The sequence below is a fragment of the Nomascus leucogenys genome, chromosome 18, assembly GCF_006542625.1.
Source record: "Nomascus leucogenys isolate Asia chromosome 18, Asia_NLE_v1, whole genome shotgun sequence".
Taxonomy (NCBI): Eukaryota; Metazoa; Chordata; class Mammalia; order Primates; family Hylobatidae; genus Nomascus; species Nomascus leucogenys.
Window position 1 is genome coordinate 92,260,489 of NC_044398.1, and position 19,559 is coordinate 92,280,047.

Genomic DNA, 19,559 nt, shown 5'->3' on the forward strand with positions numbered 1-19,559 from the left:
TCATCAACTTCTCACTTCATCCACTCACTCACTTCATCATTTGCTTGCCCCTCATTCATTCTCTCAGCCTGAAAATGAAATGTCAACACCCAGTGCAGGCTTATTGAAGAGCCTAAATATTATTTGAGGGAGTGGTGGAGTAAATGGTGAAATGATGGCATCATCAAATAAGTGAATTAATGAATGAATAAATAAATGAATGTGTGAGCCAACAAAGAAGGGATTGAATAAGTGTCAAGTGAATGAGTGATGTGAAGCCAGATTCGGGCTTCCATCTCCAGCACCCAGGGCAGAGAGATCCCGCACCACTCACCAGGCCATTTTGGAAGCTTGTTGGAGACCTCTCCAGCTGCCTGGCTTTGGGTGGGGGACGTCTTGTGCTCTGGAGATGGAGAAGCAGGTGCCAGATTTAGGGTGAGGGTTACCCCTGGGGACTCCCCTCCCTCTGGGCCACTTAGTCCTTACAGCCTTCATGGGCTGAGTTTCCCAAGACGGAGGTTATAAGATAGAGGCCTGAGGCTGTATCTAACTCAAAGATGTCTTTCTTTGGCCAACTGTACTTTTAAAAATTTCACTCATGTTTAAAAAAAAAAAAATCACAATATCAGGCTGGGTGCAGTGGCTCACGCCTGTAATCCCAGCACTTTGGGAGGCCAAGGCAGGTGGATCACTTGAGATCAGGAGTTCGAGACCAGCCTGGCCAACATGGTAAAACTTGTCTCTACTGAAATTACAAAAATTAGCTGGGTGTGATGGTGCACACGTGTAATTCCAGCTGCTCCGGAGGCTGAGGCAGGAGAATCACTTGAACCTGTAGGGCGGAGGTTGCAGTGAGCTGAGATTGCACCGCTGCACTCTAGCCTGGGCAACAGAGCAAGGCTCCAACTCAACAATAAATAAATAATAAAATAAAAATTAAAAAATCACAATATCTATGTAAAAATCAGGGTTTTCAGCTTCAAAAGATCTGACCACATTGTCTGGCTTTTCTGCTGGGTAACAAGCAGCTGAAGGCTGATGGCTGTATTTGGATGGGATGTGGATTCTCTAGCTGTCCATTCTCCCACAACCATGCCTCCACTCCCTGGAGACCCTCCCTGTCCTGAATGACCCCTAAATATGACCTGTTGTCCCTACGGGCAGCTTTGCTTGTGGATCTTACTTGAGACTATTCCTTCCCCAGGGCCTCGATCCTGCTTCTAGTACCTCTCACAGGCCCTGAGGGTCCTTACCTGTCATGTTTGCTCGGGAGGTCAGGGCAGGTTCAGGCATGCTGGGCAGGTCAGTGGCTGATGGAGCGAAGGGGCTGGTGGAGCCTGGCCGGTCTGGAGATGTTGGGAGGCCGTGGACAGTGAGTCCACTGGGAGGGGGTACTTGGCTGGCCTGGGGCACCTCACCTACATTCGGGGTGGAGAGGGGAGTGAGAATAACCAGGTATTGATTCCAGAAACACTCTTGGGTCACCCCTACTCCAAACCGGGCTGTGGAGCTCAGGAAGTCTGGAGAGAAGAGAGGAGAACTTCCAAAGGAAGATATTTCAGGACAGAGCTGAGGAAAGAGCTCTGGAGTTACATCTAGCTCCTGGAACCTTGCTTTTCCAATCTGTGAAATGGGTGCAATTAGCTCATAAGGAGCTTAGGGCAGGTACTACTATTGCACTCTTCCTGCTGTGTGGTCAGTGCTCATTTTCCTAGATATCAGGAACTGCTTCTCTGCTTCTGAGATACCAGTGTGTTATACTGAAACTTTCATGCAACCATGAATTGATGCTCTGGACTTGAGTGGAAGCAACCTCCTGGCCTCATCCCTGAGAGCCCAAACACACCTTCCCTGGGACAATTCACAACCCCTCAGTGTTGTGGGTCAGTAGGGACCATTTTACTGATTAAGAAACAAGACAAATCAGAGAAAGCTATGCAAGGATGCACACCAAACTATTCACATCAGTATACTAAAAGAGTGAGAGAGACAGTGAATTCTTGTAAACATCACTTATCATTAGCTTATTAATGAGGATGTATTGACGTTGCAATTTAAAAACAAAAACATTTAAAAAAATAAGGAAAAATGAAGGGTCAGAAGGGGAAAGCAACATATGGAAGGCCACACAACCACTCTTGGTCATGCACCCAGACCGCCTCAGGAATCTCTGCTTCTCTGCTTTGATTTTTGGGAAATAGGGGCAGAGAAAGTTGTGCTGGGGAGGGAGGATCATGAGAAGGTGCTAGGGCACCACTGCCAAGTGTGTGGAGTATGCGGAGGATGAGGTCAGGGAGTAGTCAGGTAGGAGGGGGAGGTGGTCGGGGAGCCAGGCCCTGCACTCACCGTGGTAGATGAATATACTGGAGACCCCTGTTCCAGCCCCAGAGATTTGCCAGAGCCCCTGGGGCAGAGTGGAGATGGTGGAGACAAACTGGATGGGTCCCTCAGGGAGATTCAGGCAGCTCAATGAGGAACTGGAGGAAGGCACTACAAGAGACAAAGGCAGCGAGGTGGGATCTTGCATAGCACCTGTGTTTGCCATTCTGCTTTTGCTTATTTGATTAATGCCTGACTCCTCTAAAGGGCCGTAATTTCCCTAAGAGCAGTAGCTGTTTCTGTCCTGCCCTGATGGAATTCTTAGCACCTAGCAGAGCAGTTGGCACAGAGAAGGGGCTCCATGAAGAGCTGATGAATGACTAAGGCTGGCAGGTGAATGCCCTAATTGGTAGAGACTCCCTCCTAATCCTCGCACGGATGTGTTTCCTTCTGAGGCATGTTCTTTGCCAGAGATTGAGCTGACTGGGGCCCCAAGGATAAAACTGGCTGGGGCAGAGGTGAGTGACACTGATAGGGTGGGGGAGGGGTGAGGTCCAGTTCCTGACAGTCCCTGCCTTAGTGTCAACTCCTCATCCACCTCCCAAGAGGGAGAAAGCCCACCGTCTCCAAGCCCCCTAACATACTGGGCATCTGGTCGGTTTTCTCCAGGCACATCTGGCCGGAGGCTGGCTCCTCGTTGAACAGGGCAGGCAGTGGCAGGCAGGGCAGGGTGGAGGAGTCATTCGCTGGTTCCATTAGGAAACTGCCAGTCACCACAGTTGGGGGCTCAGCTGTGAGGAAGGGGCCGTGTTAGAGGCTGGGTGCTTGGAGGGGTCTTCCTGGGATGGGGAGGGCCCTGGAGTGGCATGGATGTCTCTCCTGACAGAGGAAATGCTTGTCATCTTCTCAGCCCTGGCTGCAGCTGCGTTGATCAGCAACTGCTCTGTGCCAGGCAGCCCCCCAGTCCGCTCCTTGTGACTTGGCTCAGAGCTTTGCTGAGCAGGACCCTAGGGCCTCCGCACAGAGAGCTGGGGCAGAATAGAACCTATGAACAAGCTGTTAGCTCCAAGCCCCTACCACCTTCCACAAAGAGTCATGAGCCCCTCAGGGGACCCTAAGGGGCCCCAAGCTCTCAGGCTTTACCCAAAGAAGGGCAGGGGCTGTACCATGCACCGTCCCCATCAGACTTGGGCCAGGAGTTCAATCTCTTCCATCCCCTCCCCAAGGCATCCACCCCTCCCAACCCCAGCCCACCTGCCCTGCTCACCTGGCTTCCGGTGCTTCAGGTCTGCTGGAAGCTCCTCTGGGAAGGCTGCAGAGAGAGCATGTGATAAGCTGCCCCAGGGAGAGGATGTCCCAAGTCAGAAGGGGCTCAGGACTCTAGCAGGCCATATGGCCTTAACTTCAAGGCTGGGAAGTAGTCTTGGGGGTCCCCTTTCCTCCCCTTCCTCTAACCATTCCAACCCCAGCTCCTTGGCTTGAACCCAAACCTCATCTCAAACCACCCCAGGCAGTGCAGCAGCAGAAGAGGCTGAGTCACAAATGGGGACACAACATGGGTTTGGGCCAAAAAACAAAACAAAATGAAACAAAGCAACCTGCTTTTGAATCCCTTCCTAGCTGTGTGCCTTTGCAATGCAGCTTCTCTGAAACTTTGATCTCATATCTATGAAATGGGGATGGTGGTTCCTGCATTGCAGGAGTATGCCAGAAATCAGTGAGTGAGTATGAACCACTCACAGCAACAGATTAAAAACCCACGTGTCCCTTAGCAAGGGGCTGCTTAAACAAATTATGGTTTATCTACCCAACGAAACACCATATGGCCTTAAAAGAAAGGATGCTGAAGTACACAAGGGGAAGTGTAAATCTGCAATTTACATTTGAAATGTACATTGAAATGTACCAAAAATATAATGAGTGGGTAGGTGGATGGATAGAGGGATGGACAGATGGATAGAGATGTGATAAGATGAATAAAACCCAACATTAATTGTAGAATCAAAGTGGTACATGGTGGGTATATGGACCTTCATAGTACCATTTTTTCCCCTTTATTGTATCTTGAAAACATATTTTTTTTTTCGAAATGGAGTCTAGCTCTGTTGCCCAGGCAGAAGTGCAGTGGCGCAATCTTGGCTCACTGCAACCTCTGCCTCTTGGGTTCAAGCGATTCTTCTGCCCCCGCCTCCCCAGTAGCTGGGATTACAGACGTTTGCCACCATGCCTGGCTAAGTTTTGTATTTTTAGTAGAGATGGGGTTTCACCATGTTGGCCAGGCTGGTCTCAAACTCCTGGCCTCAGGTGATCTGCCTGCCTTGGCCTCCCAAAGTGCTGGGATTACAGATGTGAGCCACCACGCCTGGCCGAAAACTTTCATAATAAAATCTTGGGGGGAAATACTTATCAAATGAAAACATAAAGAAGAAAAACAAAGAAAAGAAAGAAGCTGCTGAAGATAGAACCATGTCCTCTCCCTCAATAATATGGAATGTGACCTCCCAGACATAGTAAATGAAGGAAGCAAAGTGCAGAATACTGTAAATAAAATGTGGCCATTCTCATGGAAAATTAAAGCAAATACAGGAGCTCGCTTTATTTCTGACAAGGCAAAAAGGAAGCTGGTCACATAGGTTGACTAAGATACGAGCAAAACCGAGGGACTACAGAACAGGAGTGGGAGGGAGATTTTTTTTTTCACTGAATATTCTTTTTGTTGTTGTTTGAGACAGAGTCTTACTCTGTCACCCAGGCTGGAGTGCAGTGGCGTGATCTTAGCTCACTGCAACCTCCGCCTCCTGGGTTCAAGCGATTCTCCTGCCTCAGCCTCCCGAGTAGCTGGGATTACAGGCGTGCACCACCACACCTAGCTAATTGTTGTATTTTTTGGTAGAGACGTGGTTTCACCATGTTGGCCAGGCAGGTGTCAAACTCCACTTCAAGGGATCCATCCCCCTTGGCCTCCCAGACTGCTGGGATTACAGGTGTGAGCCACTACGCCCAGCCTTCACTGAATATTCTTTGCACTTTTAAAATTCTTATACCTTGTGTGCGATTCACCTGTTTAAAAACTAAATAAATAGATACAGGGCTTACACATGGTCAGACCCATAATAAGTACTCAGTTAACTGTTACACTCATTTTACAGATGTTTTCATTCAACAGATATCTACTGAGGTGCTACTGCATACCAGGCACTGCACTAGATGCTGGGGAAGCAGTCATGAGCAAGAAAGACGAGGTCCCTGTCCTCGCAGTGAGAGAGCAAGGCATAAAATATGTCCAAATGGTAATGAGTGCCAAACTGCAAGGAAAAAGACACACAAGGTGAGAATAACTGAGCTAATCTACACGGAAGGGTGGTCAGAGAAGGGTTCCAGGAGGAGATGACAGTTTAGCCAAGACCAGAAACATTCAAAGGAGTCAGCCATGGGAAGAACTGGGGGAAGGGCATTCCAGGTAGAGACTATAGCAACTGCAAAGGCCCCGAGGCTTGAAAGGGCACATGGGTTACAGGAGTGGAGAAGCTGGTGGTGGCTGAAGCATGGTGTCTCATAGTGGGTTTGGAGAGGGAGGAAGGGCCATACGGGCCTTGTGGCATGTATTTTGTAGCCATTGGAGGGTTATCAGGGCCATGAAATAATCAGATGTACATTTTAAGGCCCCTGTTGGCTTTTAAAGGGCCTCCCAACCAGACAGGACTTAGCAAGGGAAGCAAGTTGGAGCCACAGCAGGCTTTGGAGTCAAGGAAAGTCCAGGTCTCAAGCAAGGCTAGGTTGGATCAGGGAGGGGCTCACTCACGTCTTTTCTGACTTTTCTGCCCAACTTCTGCTGGCATCTCCATACTCTCACCGATCACTTCATCTGGTCCTATGTGCTCTACTTTGAGAAAAACCAGAGACCAACTCACACAATCAATGGAAGCCCAAGGTGAGTCTCTATTGTCCCCACCTTGGGGAGAGGGTCTGACTGCCCATTAATGAATGGTCATCAGGTATTAGGGTGCCCCCCAAGGAACAAGGCAGGAAATGCAGGCTGAGCCAAGACCTCCCCACCCACCACAAACTTACTGAAAATGTCTTTGCTCAGGCCCTCCAGCTGGGAGTCCTGGAACACATACTGGTCCAGTTCCGCTGCCCAGACAAGGAAAAGCGCAGTCAATCAACAAGGTCTCACTGAAGGCCTACTGTGTGCCAGGCCTTGGGCTGGGGACCCTCTGGGCCCGGCACACAGTGGGGGCTCAAGAAATGTTTGTTGAATGAATGAGTGATCCAACAAATGAATAAACACTGACATTCCAGGGGCCCTTAATCTAATCAAAAGGGTGAGGTATGTATCCATGAAAACTTATCTACTGCTACAAAGAAGAGAAAGGCAGAATGGTAGAGTTACTGCAGGATTTGAGCTCAAATTCCACCTCTACTTTCTACTAGCCCTGCTAGCTGTGCAATCTTGGGCTAGTTACTTAACCACTCTGGGCCTCCATTTCCTGATCTGTGTAAGATGAATAAATAATGCCTACTACCCACGAATCGATGGTGATAATTAGAGGTTCTACATCTAGAGCATCCAACACAGTAGCTGGTATACAGTAGGCACTCAATAAATAGTGGTAACTATATAAAGGGGTACATGGCTCGGAGCCCTTGGAATATAGGCACCATGACATGAGGTCCGAGAAAAAAAGTGTATAGTGGGATAGGGCAATCAGGGAAGGCTTCCTAGAGGAAGGGATCCTGGAACCAGGCCTTGAAAGATGGGGCAGAGTCTGGGAGAAGGAGAACAGATAGCTTTCTGGGTCATAGTGATAGAGTGAGGAAAGATGTTCAGAGTATTTAGGAAACCCTGAGAGATAGGCGATGGTGGTAGAAGTTTCATGCTGGGGAAAGTTAGGACTTGATTTTGTAAGCAATGGGGAGCCATAGAAGGCTTCTGAGCTGAGGAATGGAACGATGGCCATAATGAAGGTGATGAAAATGAAGATGATAATAATGATGGTGACAATAATGATAATGGTGGTTGTGGGGTAGTACCTAACATCTACTGAATGCTTACTCTGTGCAAATTCCTTTTCTAAATGCTTTACACATTGTAACTTATTCAGTCTTACAACCATCCCATGATGGTGGGTGTGATTACTATCTCCATTTTACACATTTGGAAGCTAAGGTCATATTTCAGGATGCTGCAAAAGAATACTTGCCCAGGCCTGGGCTTCACCTTCCAGAAGCAGAGAGAAAACCCACAGACTTGAGGAACAGACTTGGGTGCAGCTGCCTGTTATGACGTGAATGTTTGTCTTCTCCAAAACTCATGTATAAATGTAATCCCTTATGTGGCAGTATTGAGAGGTGGGGCCTTTAAGAGGTGATTGGGGCTCTTCCCTGATGAATGGGTTAATCCGTTCATGGATTACTGGATAAACAGGTTAAGAAATTAATGGGTTGTCATGGGAGTAAGACTAGTGATTTTATGAGAAGAGGAAGAGAGACTATCGCACCGAAACCTCTTGCCTCGTGATGCCCCACACTGCCTTGGGACTCTGCAGAGAGTCCTCACCAGCAAGAAGGCCCTCACCAGATGCAGCCCCTAACCTTGGACTTCTCAGCCTCCATAACTTTTTTCTTTATAAATTACTCAGTGTCAGGTATGTTGTTTTAAGCAACAAAAAATGCACTAACACACTGCCTCATCTACTAGCTTCGACAGCTTTCACAGCCTGTGGAAATGCCCCAAGGGAAAAAAAAAACCCAAATCCTACGACATGCCCAAATCCTTAATGATTGCCTCCAGTTGTGAGGAAATGTGAATGTCCTCAGCCCCAATTACTTCTGCTTCCCCCATGTAAATCCCCAGAAAGGGAAGGAAGCAGTCAAGCTCTCAGTTCTGTAATTTCTGAAACATGAACAATTACTAGTCCCCTCCATTTTCTTCTTTGGTATGATTTTCAATAAACTGTGCTCTGGGGAAAAATTGGCCACATTTAGATCAAGCACAGAACTGCTGAATGCTGCTGTTCCTGGGTTACCAGGAAAAGGACCACTAAGAAGGGTTTTGCAGGTTGTTCACTGCACATGGGTGCCCAAGCCAACAGGGAAAATGGGGGCAGGAGTCCGGCTTGCACTTTGCTAGCCAGGCAGTTACTTCCTGGTGGGTGCTGCATCCTCCAGAAAAAGGCCACTTTTTTCTATTTCAACATACGCTCTGTATGAGGTGGTGGTAATGCTGGTGAGAAGGGATTCTCTATCCCACTTCTCTCCCCCAAAAAACAAACCACTAGCAGCAACACCACCACCACTTCTCCCCAAGCGTCCTGCCCTTGTCTGAAAGCTGTAGCTCTTCTTAAGGCTACAGATTAGCTTCCCGGCATAAGCCTTAGCAAATCTTCCAACCCCAGACACTTTCTTTTTTTGTCGTTAAAAATGGGGACTTTGAAATGAGAAAGACCTAGGTTAGAATTTCAGATCTGCACATTACTATCTGTAATGCAAACTTGGGTAGGTCGTTTCACCTCTCTAAACCTCAATTTCCTCATTTGTAAAAGACAGAAACTAATAATATGTATTTCCTTTCTTGTTGTAAGGGTTCCAGATGATAATGTTTGGACAGCAATGAGCATACTATGAGTATCCAGTAAATGCTGGTTATTACAAATACCAGAGTAGCTTGGCTAAGGAGCTGGGAGGAAAAGGGAAAGAGGTGCATGGTATGGGCTTTGTAGAAAGGACGGACAGAACAGCAAGAAGCAGAAATGCGTATAGAAATGGAGCTGGAGGATGTAAACATGAGACTTTGTTTTCTTGGTGGTCATTAGTGAAGGGGCCTATTTCCCCCACTGGCCTCCATCTCCCGGCTCTTCCCTGGAGTCTCCGTTCTTCCAGCCGTTGCTCCGCATCCCCCTTGCAATGATTTCTGTGGGAGGGGCCTGACGTGGCTCATGACGAATAGGTGATATTGACAAGTGGCAGCAAAGAACCCTTGCCCTTGATTGTTCTTTTCTGGGCTTAGGGGCTTCCTCACCGATATTGGCATAAGCCTCCCTGGTCTCTTCATCGCCTTCCATGTCAGACAACAGCCTACTGAACTGGTCACAGTTGATGGTGTCTGTGTCGGGTTCTGGGAGGAAAAGTCCCTTGGATGAAGAAGGAAATTTCTGGAAAGAGGGCTGGTGGGGAAGGAAGGAGAGGCGGGGCAGGCCTGGGAGATCATCCCCATCTGCAGAGAGCGTCCCACAGACGTGGGAGCTGTCCGTGGTGCTGACGAGAGCACAGGGGCCAGAATTTCGTCTCTACAGCAAGCTGAGGGGTGGGGGATAGCGGAAGAGACCAGAGGGAGGAGGGCCCACCTGAGTAGAGCTCAATCTCTGCTTCTCCAGCCAGGTCCATCTGGTCATAGAAGTGGTAGAGGCACAGGGGGTCGGCATCGCTGTTAAGAAGCTCCAGGTAGCCACCTTCTAGGGGCCCCAACTCCATGGTGGCACACTGTGAGCTGCCTGGGAGGGAAGATAATGCTCAGTCACCTCACAGGGTGTTGGAAAGAGGCAGAGGATTGACACCTACAACAACTCCCAGCTGGTGAGGGCTGGGGATGCGAGGAGTGAATAAAAGCGCTCATTCAGCACCTCTTATATGCTCAGGGTGGTGGAGAGAGGAAGCCACATTCCCTTCCTCCAAGGAACTTACAACCATATGAGAAGATACCCAGGAGGTAGAAAAGGGAACTGGAAAGTGTGGAGTCCATCAATCTCACACCGGAGAGTCAGGAGACCCGTCCCACATTTGGCAATGCCATGAGTGGTAACAGCTAAGATTTATAAAGCACCTCCTATATGCCAGGCACATGAGCTGGCACATTTAATACTCATATCAGCAACCATGTAAGGAAGGTATTATTATTATCCTCACTTTGCATATGAGAAAACTGAGGCTCAGAGAGGTGAAGTGATTTATGTAAGGAAACCCATGTCCCAGTGGAAACAGGATTTGAACCCAGACAGTCTGACTGAAGCCCTGCATTTAACTGCAATGCTCTACTGCTTTGGGTGGACTTGAGCAAGTCTCTGCTCCTTTCTGTGCCTAAGTTTCCTAATATGTAAACTGAAGGAGTCTGAGCAGATTCTAAGATTTCCTCATCGTTTGTTGAAGGGCATATTAAATGCTTTTAACACTATTTCATTTAATCTTTAAACAATCCCAGATGAGAATACCTCAAATATCCTGACATGATCATTATACACTCTATGCATGTAATAAATATTCACATGTACCCCATAAATATGTATCACATTATTTATTAATAAAACAAAAGAAAAGAAAAACCAGATATATGAACACAAAAACGTATACACGAATGTTCACAGAAGGATAATTCATAATAGCCAAAATATAAAAACAGCCCAAATATCCACCAAAAAATAAATGGATAAACAAAATGTTGCTTATCTATACAATAAAGTATTCCACCATTAAAGGGAGAAAGCACTGATACATGCTGGAAGATGGATGAACCTTAAAAAAAATATGCTAAGTGAAGAAGCCGGACACAAAGGGTCACATATTGTATGATTCTATTTATTTGAAATGACCAAAACAGGCAAATCCATGGAGACAGAAAGTAGAAGGGGCGGGGCATGGTGGCTCATGTCTGAAATCCCAGCACTTTGGGAGGCTGAGACAGGAGATTCGCTTGAGCCCAGGTGTTCAAGACCAGCCCACGCAACATAGCAAAAGCCTATCTCTATTAATTCTTTTTTAAGAAAGAAAGCATATTAGTGGTTGCCTAGGGCTTGGCGGAGAGGGATTTTGGAAGGAAATGGAGAACAAGTGCTGATGGGTCTGGAGTTTCTTTAGGGGCTGATGAAATGTGCTAAAATTGACTGTGGGGATGGGAGATGGTCACACAACTCTCTGAGTATTCCCAAAAGAACATTGAACCGTACTTTTTTTTTTTTTTTTAAGACGGAGTCTCTGTCACCCAGGCTGGAGTGCAGGGGCGCAATCTTCGCTCACTGCAACCTCTGCCTCCCAGATTCAAGCCATTCTTCTGCCTCAGCCTCCTGAGCAGCTGGAATTACAGGCGCCCGCCACCACACCCAGCCAATTTTTGCATTTTTAGTAGACACAGGGTTTCACCATGTTGGCCAGGCTGCTCTCAAACTCCTGACCTCAAGTGATCCGCCTGTCTCCTCGGACTCCCAAAGTGCTGGGATTACAGGCATGAAATGTACTTTTTAAGTGGGCAAATTGTATATGTGAATTACATCTCAATAAAGCTGTTAAAACCTAGGAAGTAAGCATTATTGTCTCCATTGGCAGATGAAGAACTTGAGACCCAGAGAAGACAAGCAGCTTCCTCAAGATCATGCAGCTCTTGCTGGGGAAAGCCTAGCTGAAGGCTCATGTGTGTGGCTCCAAGGCCCCTGCCAGGACCCGTGGTTCAGGTCCATGTTTCCATGGTATATTCATTTCCCAGGGCTGCTGAAACAAGGTACCAGCATCCAGGTAGCTCAGAGCAACAGCACTTTATTCTCTCATGGTTCTGGAGGCCAGAAGTTGAAGTCAAGGTGTCAGCAGGGCCATGCTCCCTCTGGAGGCTCTAGGGGAGAACCCTTCCTTGCCTCCTCTAGCTGCTGGGAACTACTGGTGATCCTTGACTTGTGGTCTTGTGGCTGCATCACTCTAAACTCAGCTTTAGTGGCCACATCACCTACTCCTCATGTAGCAAGTCTCTTTCTCTTATAAAGACACTTGTCATTGGATTTAGGACCCACCTAGATAATCCAGGATGATGCCATTTCTAGACCTTTAATTCTTTTTTTTTCCTTCTTTTGAGACAGAGGCTTGCTCTGTTGCCCAGGCTGGAATGCAGCAGCGCTATATTGGCTCACTGCAACCTCCACCTCCCGGTTCAAGCGATTCTCCTGCCTCAGTCTCCTGAGTAGCTGGGATTACAGGTGCTCACCACCATGACCAGCTAATTTTTGTATTTTTAGTAGAAATGGGGTTTTGCCATGTTGGCCATGCTGGTCTTGAACTCCTGACCTCAGATGATCCTCCAGTCTCAGCTTCCCAAAGTGCTGGGATTACAGGCATGAGCCACTGCACCCAGCCCCTTAACTTCATTCTATCTGCAAAGACCCTTTTCCCAAATAAAGTCACACTGACAGGTTCCAGGGATTTGATATGGACATATCTTTCGAGGGGCCACCTTTCAACCCACCGCACATGACATGCAGATGAAGGCTGGAAAGAAACAGAGGGAGCTTCCTGGAGGAGGTAAGAGGAGAGCTGGCCCTGAAGCTGGAGGACCAGAGGGAGCCTCCTACTGTCCTATTCTGGGCCGAGAAGAGAATACATTGAAGGGTAAACTCATGAGAAAACACACACTCAACTTGCCACCCCATTCCAGAGACTCATATTCTTTTTTTTTTTTTGAGACGGAGTCTCACTCTGTCACCCAGGCTGGAGTGCAGTGGTTCAATCTGGGCTCACTACAACCTCTGCCTCCTGGGTTCAAGCAATTCTCCTGCTTCAACCTCCCAAGTAGCTGGCATTACAGGCACCCACCACCATGCCTGGCTAATTTTTTTATTTTTAGTAAAGATGGGGTTTTGCCATGTTGGTCAGGCTGGTTTCGAACTCCCGACCTCAGGTGATCCGCCCAGCTTTGCCTCCCAAAGTGCTGGGATTACAGGTGTGAGCCACCACACCCGGCCCAGAGACCCATTTTCTTTCACTCATCCACAGCTCTTACTGCCTGTGGAGAGGCTCAGTACAGACCCCGGATGTCACAGAGAATGATCTTTCCAATCCAAGCTGGGGCACTGGCTGGGGCCACTCGTTCATGACGGTTGAGTGGGGGCTGCAGGAACCCAAACATAACTGGCTTGCAGTGAGGTCCCAGCCAACCATGACTAGAGGAAGCAGAACTGAAAGATGGGGCCACCACCCTTTTCCTGGAGCGGGGCCAAAGCTGGGAGATGGTTGGGGGTGGGACGCTCCATCGCTCCCAGCCCCTTGGTCAGGGACACAGGCATGAAATCTGTTCTCTCAGAGCAGTGAGAAAAGACACGTTTGCCCCAGCTCCTCCTGCTGCCCGCCTCCCATTCCACCCATGCTCTTTATTGAGAACCTACATTGCAGCAATCTGTCTCCTCTTTGAGGCAGTGCGATCTCGTGACAAAAGGTCCAGACTGACCCTAGCAACTCCATGAATGAGTTGTGTGACTTCGGACTTTGGGGCATATCTATAAAATGATTCCATACCTATAAAATATCTATAAGATAATTCCATATTTATAAAATAATAAGTTACCCAAACTCAGTTTTCTCACAGGGCATCGGATCTGCCAGGGACCTTCAAGCTTGACCTCTTTCCTTCACTCTGCAGATGATAAGACTGAGACCCTGGGAAGGATGTGACTTGCACAAGACCTCATAGCCTGTCGGTGGCTGCCCCTGCCCCTGCTCCCCCACTCCCCCCGCCAAGACTCCCAGGCTGGTGCTCTTTCCTCCCAGTCAAAATGTTCCCAATGAAATGATCACCCTTGTCCTATCTGGGCCCAAGCATAGAGACACAGGTTGTATCACAGATGGGGAATGGTGGGAGGGACCGCAGGGAGGAGCCTGGAGACATTTGGCCCACCCCCACTTATTGATGAGCTCCGCTTCAAACTCTGGATGACATTGCTGTGTGGTTAAGCACACAGTCAGAGAAATACATTGAGAAGGGAAAGAAGGGAAGTACCGTGAGCTTTGGGGTAAAATTTACCAACTTTGAGACTACCCCTACCTACCAACACACTGTAACCTGGGCAAGTTCATTTTTTAAACCACTTGGAGCCTCAGTTTCCGTATCTATAAAATGCGAATAATAATTGGCAACTCATAAGGATTAGAGGAGTTAAGTCACATGGAGCCCTTAGAAATGGGACTGGCAATCAGTAAGTGCTGAATGAACAGAAGTTTAAGGCAACACAACTTCTACATGGTGAGTACAATATGTGTGATGGCCATCATTATTATTAGTTTGCTTCTTACCTCCGTGAGAGTGACAAAAGGACACTTACCCTTCCATTTCTTCTGAGGTCAAACTTTTTGAAGCCGAGCTTTCTGTTCTTTTGCATAAGGGGACCCTGCAGACTTCATAGGAACAAGAAAGCCCCCACAGGCTGGGCGTGGTGGCTCACATCTGTAGAAATTCCAGCACTTTGGGAGTCCGAGGCAGCAGGATCACCTGAGTCCAGGAGTTTGAGACCAGCCTGGGCAACATGGCGAAACCCTATCTCTACAAATAACACAAAACTTAGCTGGGCGTGGTGATGTGCATCTGTAGACCCAGCTACTCAGGAGGCTGAGGTGGGAGGATTGCTTGAGCCCGGGGAGGTCAAGGCTGCAGTGAACTGAGATTGCACCACTGAACTCCAGCCTGGGTGATAGAGTCAGACTGTGTCTCAGGAAAAAAAAAAATAAAAGGCCCCCACAGCCAGCAGGGCAGCTTGGATGGTCTGGCCACACCCCCCATCACCACCACTGAGAAGTTGCCTGGGCAAAAAATCACCGGAGGGCCTAAGATCTGCGTCATTGGCTCAACCTGGACAAGAAGAAACCCACTCCCAGAAGCCCGCAATACACATTTCAGCTTCCTGCCTCCCTAAGACCAAAGCCTGCACCTTAAGCACTTCCTCTTGGGTGATCAAGGATTTGCAGCTCACAATGGACTTCTGCCGCCATCCCCCCACCATCTGAGTTCCCAAAAAGCTCTGGGGAGAAGGCAGATTAGAGTGTTATGCCCATTTGAGCTTGGAGGAGGTTCACATGCCTCAGTGAAATGGCTTGTCCAACGTCACGTGGTTTAGGAGCTTGCATCTGAATTCTGGCTGTGATGCCTTAGCCAAGACACTTGACCTCTCTGAGCATCAGTTTTCCCAACATTAGATCTGGAGAATGAAGATTGCCTTGCAGCCCACCACTTTGGGAGGCGGAGGCAGGCGGATCACTTAAGGTCAGGTGTTTGAGACCAGCCTGGGCAACATGGTGAAATCCCATCTGTACTAAAAATACAAAATTAGCCAGGCACGGTGGTGTGCTTCTGTAATCCCAGCTACTTGGGAGGCTGAGGCAGGAGAATCGCTTGAACCTGGGTGGCGGAGGCTGCAGTGAACCAAGATTGCACCACTGCACTCCAGCCTGGGTGACAAAGTGAGATACCATCTCAAAAAAAAAAAAAAAATTAGATTGTCCTGCAGGATCTTCAGAAGGCCAAGGGGGGTTCTGTGTGGGGTGCCAGCTACGTGGGAAGCCTACAGTCAAAGGAAGCCCATTACATTAGGGGGTGTCAAAGCTGAAACTCAGGCCCAAGACTCTAGGTTTCCCCACAACGCCACAGCTGCCTCCCAGTCACACCAAGATCTTCTTGAATCTTGGCGTGGGACCTTCCTCTATCCCCAGAGCCAAGTTTCCTATGTCTATAGATGCTTAGGAAGTGCTTCAAAGGCCCCTTCATTGGACTGTTTCTCCAATCCACAACGCCAGAGCGGGGTGGAGGGAAAAGATGGCCCTGATCATCCCATGGCAGGAGAGAGAGCCCTTTAGCTTGTCTTGAGGGCAGGGACCGCATCCCTCTAGCTCACCTCCTCCCAGCTCTCAGCATGTTTCCGCACATGGCAGCCTCTTTTCATCCGTGGCAATGATACAGAACTAGAATTCACAGTGCCCAGCAAGTGCCAGGCACCAAATGATGTGACTCGTAGGCATTACCCTATTTGGTCTAACTTATACATCAGCTATTTGTGTTCCTGTTTTTCAGATGAAGAGACAGGCTCAGAGAGATTAGTGAGCTGAGATTTGAATCAAACTACCCATCTCCAAAGCCTCAGCCCCCTCTATAGCCTTTTTGAGTTGCTCTTGGCCCCCCACCACCCTGGCGAGGGAAGGCGTGGGTGGCAAGACAATTTCTCCTTTTGAGGAGCCATCTGGGGGCAGGGCAGAGGCGTGGTCTGTGTCTTTTTGGTAAATGGGCAGTATTTTTAGAAGGTCCTCTTTGAAACTGTGCTTCCCCCTGGGACACCACCTTCCACATCCAACTTGAGAAAATATTCCTGATCTTTTTGCCATCAAAAGTCCTTTTTGGGGTTCATTTTCATCCCCACTTCACACTGCATGCAGGATTTGAAAGGCTAATTGTAGACACTAAACAGGTGTCTGAAATAACAATTCATTTCTCTCTCCCCTGAGGGAAATCAAGTGTTGCTGGAATGTTCTACTCAGACTTAAACTATCTGAAGATCAGTGCATGCATCTCTTCTGTGCACAGCATAACATTCCATCTCAGCTGGTGGGAGACGAATGGGAGCTCAGATGGTGAGCTCTGGGGTGAAATTTCCCAACTTTGAGATTATCCCTAGCTACCAACACACTACAATCTGGGCAAGTTCATTTTTTAAACCACTTGGAGCCTCAGTTTCCTTATCTGTAAAGTGGGGAATAATAATAATTGGCAACTCATAGGATCAGGGGAGTTAAGTTGCATGGAGCCCTTAGAAAGGGGACTGGCGACCAGTAAGTGCTGAATGAACAGTAGCTGAAGGCAGCACAACTTCTGCATGGTGAGTACAATATGTGTGATGACCATTTTTATTATTAGTTTGCTTCTTACCTCTGTAAGAGTGACCAGGGGAGATTTCTTTGTGTCTGGGCCTGTGCTAGATGCCTTGCATTTACTATTCTGTTTCAACTGTTAACGGCAACTCTGGGAGATTGGTGTTATTATAGCCATTTTACTGACGCAGGCGCTGAGATCACGTCCAGTTCATTAGATGTTTTCTTCCCAGAGGCGGGGAGTCTATCTTTGAGGGTCTAAGGAGGCGCTGCAAGGGAGAAGGAGGCTCTTTTGCTACCCCTAAAAGCCTCCAGCACTACTCTGAACTGTGATTAAAGAGCATGAGAAGGAGGCCAGGGGTGGTGGCTCACACCTATAATCCCAGCACTTTGAAAGGCCGAGGCTGGCGGATTACTTGAGGTCAGGAGTTCAAGACCAGCCTGACCAACATGGTGAAACCCCGTCTCTACAAAAATACAAAAATTAGCTGGGCATGGTGGTGGGTGCCTGTAATCCCAGCTACTTCGGAGGCTGAGGCAGGAAAATTGCTTGAACCTGGGAGGCGGAGGTTGCAGTGAGCCCAAATCACGCCACTGCACTCCAGCCTGGGTGACAGAGCAAGACTCTGTCTCAGAGAAAAAAAAGAAAAAAAAGCATGAGAAGGAATACTTCCCTACTCTTGACCATGAACTTCTCCTTCTGAGGAATAATGGGAAGACCTCTGAACTGTGTGCCTAGAGACATGGTTTGAGTTTCTGCTCTGCCTTTGATCCTGAGTACATTACCTTAGCCCTCTGAGCCTCCGTTTCAATGAGTGTTGGAGCCCCTTCAATTGAGTCTTTTTGAGATTCTCATTCCTCATTGCCTGGCAGTCTTCTCCTTTTCCTTTCCCCCAAGGCCCCCCCCAACACCAACCTGCTCCCCAGCCTCATGACAAGCTGCTTCCGGGGGCCAAATGGTGTTGGGAAGCCAGGGGCCTAGGAATGCCTATCTACCATGACCAGACCCCAAACAGCTTCTTTGTGGGGATAATAGCTCAAATGAGTTCTGCTTTTGCTCATGCACCCTGTAGTCCTCCAGATAAACTCTAAGAAACGTCTCTCACTTTTCCCCTCTAAAGCTGTAAAACAATGATTTACTGAGCACTCCATAAGAAAGTCACCGAGCTCAGTTCCTTACGGGCCCCAAAGAGGCTTGCCACACAGTCCCTGCCAAAGAGGCTTGCAATGTAGACCCAGATGATATTTTAGGAGAGAGACAAAACATAATAATAGCATAGTGGTTAAGGGTGCAGGCTCTGGGTTCAAATCTCAGTTCCACACTTGCTGTGTGACCTTGCAAACGTTACTCAACCTCTCTGAGTCACAGAATCGACTGCATTTTGTTGGCACAGTGCTTACCTCACTGGATTGTTGCGACTTGCCTAAATTGACTTAGCGAGTAAGTGGTACTAAGATGTAAACTCCAAAAATAAAACAGCAAGGTGCCACTTGATACTGTACAACTGGCAAAAGTTAGACATCTGGGAAATGCCAAGTGTTGGTTACACAGGTTTGTGGGAATGTAGATGGATGGGGCCGCTCTGGAGAATGACCTGGCATCATGTAGAATATCTAAGGATATGTAGATCCTACCACCTGGCAATTCAGCTCTTGGGTCTATATACCCCAAAGAAATGCTCCCAGAACTCCCTAGGAGAACCCATCTGAGTATGGTTACTGCTGTGTTATTTGTGGTGACAGAGAGTTGGAGGTCACCTCGGTGTCCATCACTGGGGGTGTGGACAGGTGAAAAGTAACCACTGCACTCCACAGAGAACAATGTCCCTGATTACAAGCAAAGACCAAATGCATCAGAAGCAAGGCAAGTAGATCCTAATAACATAGTACGGAATGCAAAAGTAAGAAACTGTGGCCGGGCACGGTGACTCACACCTGTAATTCCAGCACTTTGGGAGGCCGAGGCGGGTGGATCACCTGAGGTCAGGAGTTTGAGACCAGCTTGGCCAAGATGGTAAAACCCCATCTCTAGTAAAAATAGAAAAATCAGCCTGGGTGACAGAGTGAGACTCCACCGAAAAAAAAAAAAAAAAAAAAAAAAAAAAGAGGCAAAACATGTTTTATAAGAGCACATACAAACAAAGATACACCTGAAATGCATTAGAATGGGCACCCAGTATGGGAAATGGGGACATTAATGAAGAGAAATCCCTCATGTGAACCAAAGATCATAGTGTACCATGACCTGGGCTGCGCTGGGCAGTTAATAGAAGGTTTAAAGGCCCAAGGGTTGAAAAGAAAAGAAACAAAGGAGGATTCATGGGGTGAGGTTGGTACCTCTGTGGCTCACCAACAATAGGGCCTGCACAGAGCCTGGTACCTATAGATGTTCACAAAGAAACAAACCTCTGCTCTTTCCACCCCATAGGCTGTCTGGGGATGGCTTGATTTGTGCCCAAGGGTCCTGGGGGAGAGATAAGAACATGCTGGACTTGGAGAAGGATGGGGGAGGAGCTGGATGTAGAGGAAGAAGCCCCTCGCTCTCCAGCCTGCTGTTTGCAAACCAAGTGTAGATATCCCAGGAGAATGAGACAGAGAGAGGACTTAAGAGAAACGACTGGTCTCGCTCAAGACTTTCACTTCCTGGAGTGGCACGAAGAGTT

The 19,559-nt window shown here is 48.1% G+C and overlaps 1 protein-coding gene across 1 annotated transcript in view; it reads right to left on the reverse strand.

The window, feature by feature from the left end:
* Window positions 1-19,559, reverse strand: part of CIITA (class II major histocompatibility complex transactivator) — a 45,349-nt gene that overhangs the window by 18,302 nt on the left and 7,488 nt on the right. The window contains exons 2-10 of the mRNA XM_030798979.1: window positions 9,645-9,791; window positions 9,320-9,415; window positions 6,370-6,432; window positions 6,101-6,181; window positions 3,566-3,610; window positions 2,943-3,089; window positions 2,326-2,469; window positions 1,233-1,397; window positions 314-382 (exon numbers count right to left, since the gene is read on the reverse strand). Of these exons, the coding sequence (XP_030654839.1) occupies window positions 314-382; window positions 1,233-1,397; window positions 2,326-2,469; window positions 2,943-3,089; window positions 3,566-3,610; window positions 6,101-6,181; window positions 6,370-6,432; window positions 9,320-9,415; window positions 9,645-9,771 (937 nt within the window). The 5' untranslated portion in view covers window positions 9,772-9,791. The remainder of the gene's footprint in view (window positions 1-313; window positions 383-1,232; window positions 1,398-2,325; window positions 2,470-2,942; window positions 3,090-3,565; window positions 3,611-6,100; window positions 6,182-6,369; window positions 6,433-9,319; window positions 9,416-9,644; window positions 9,792-19,559) is intronic.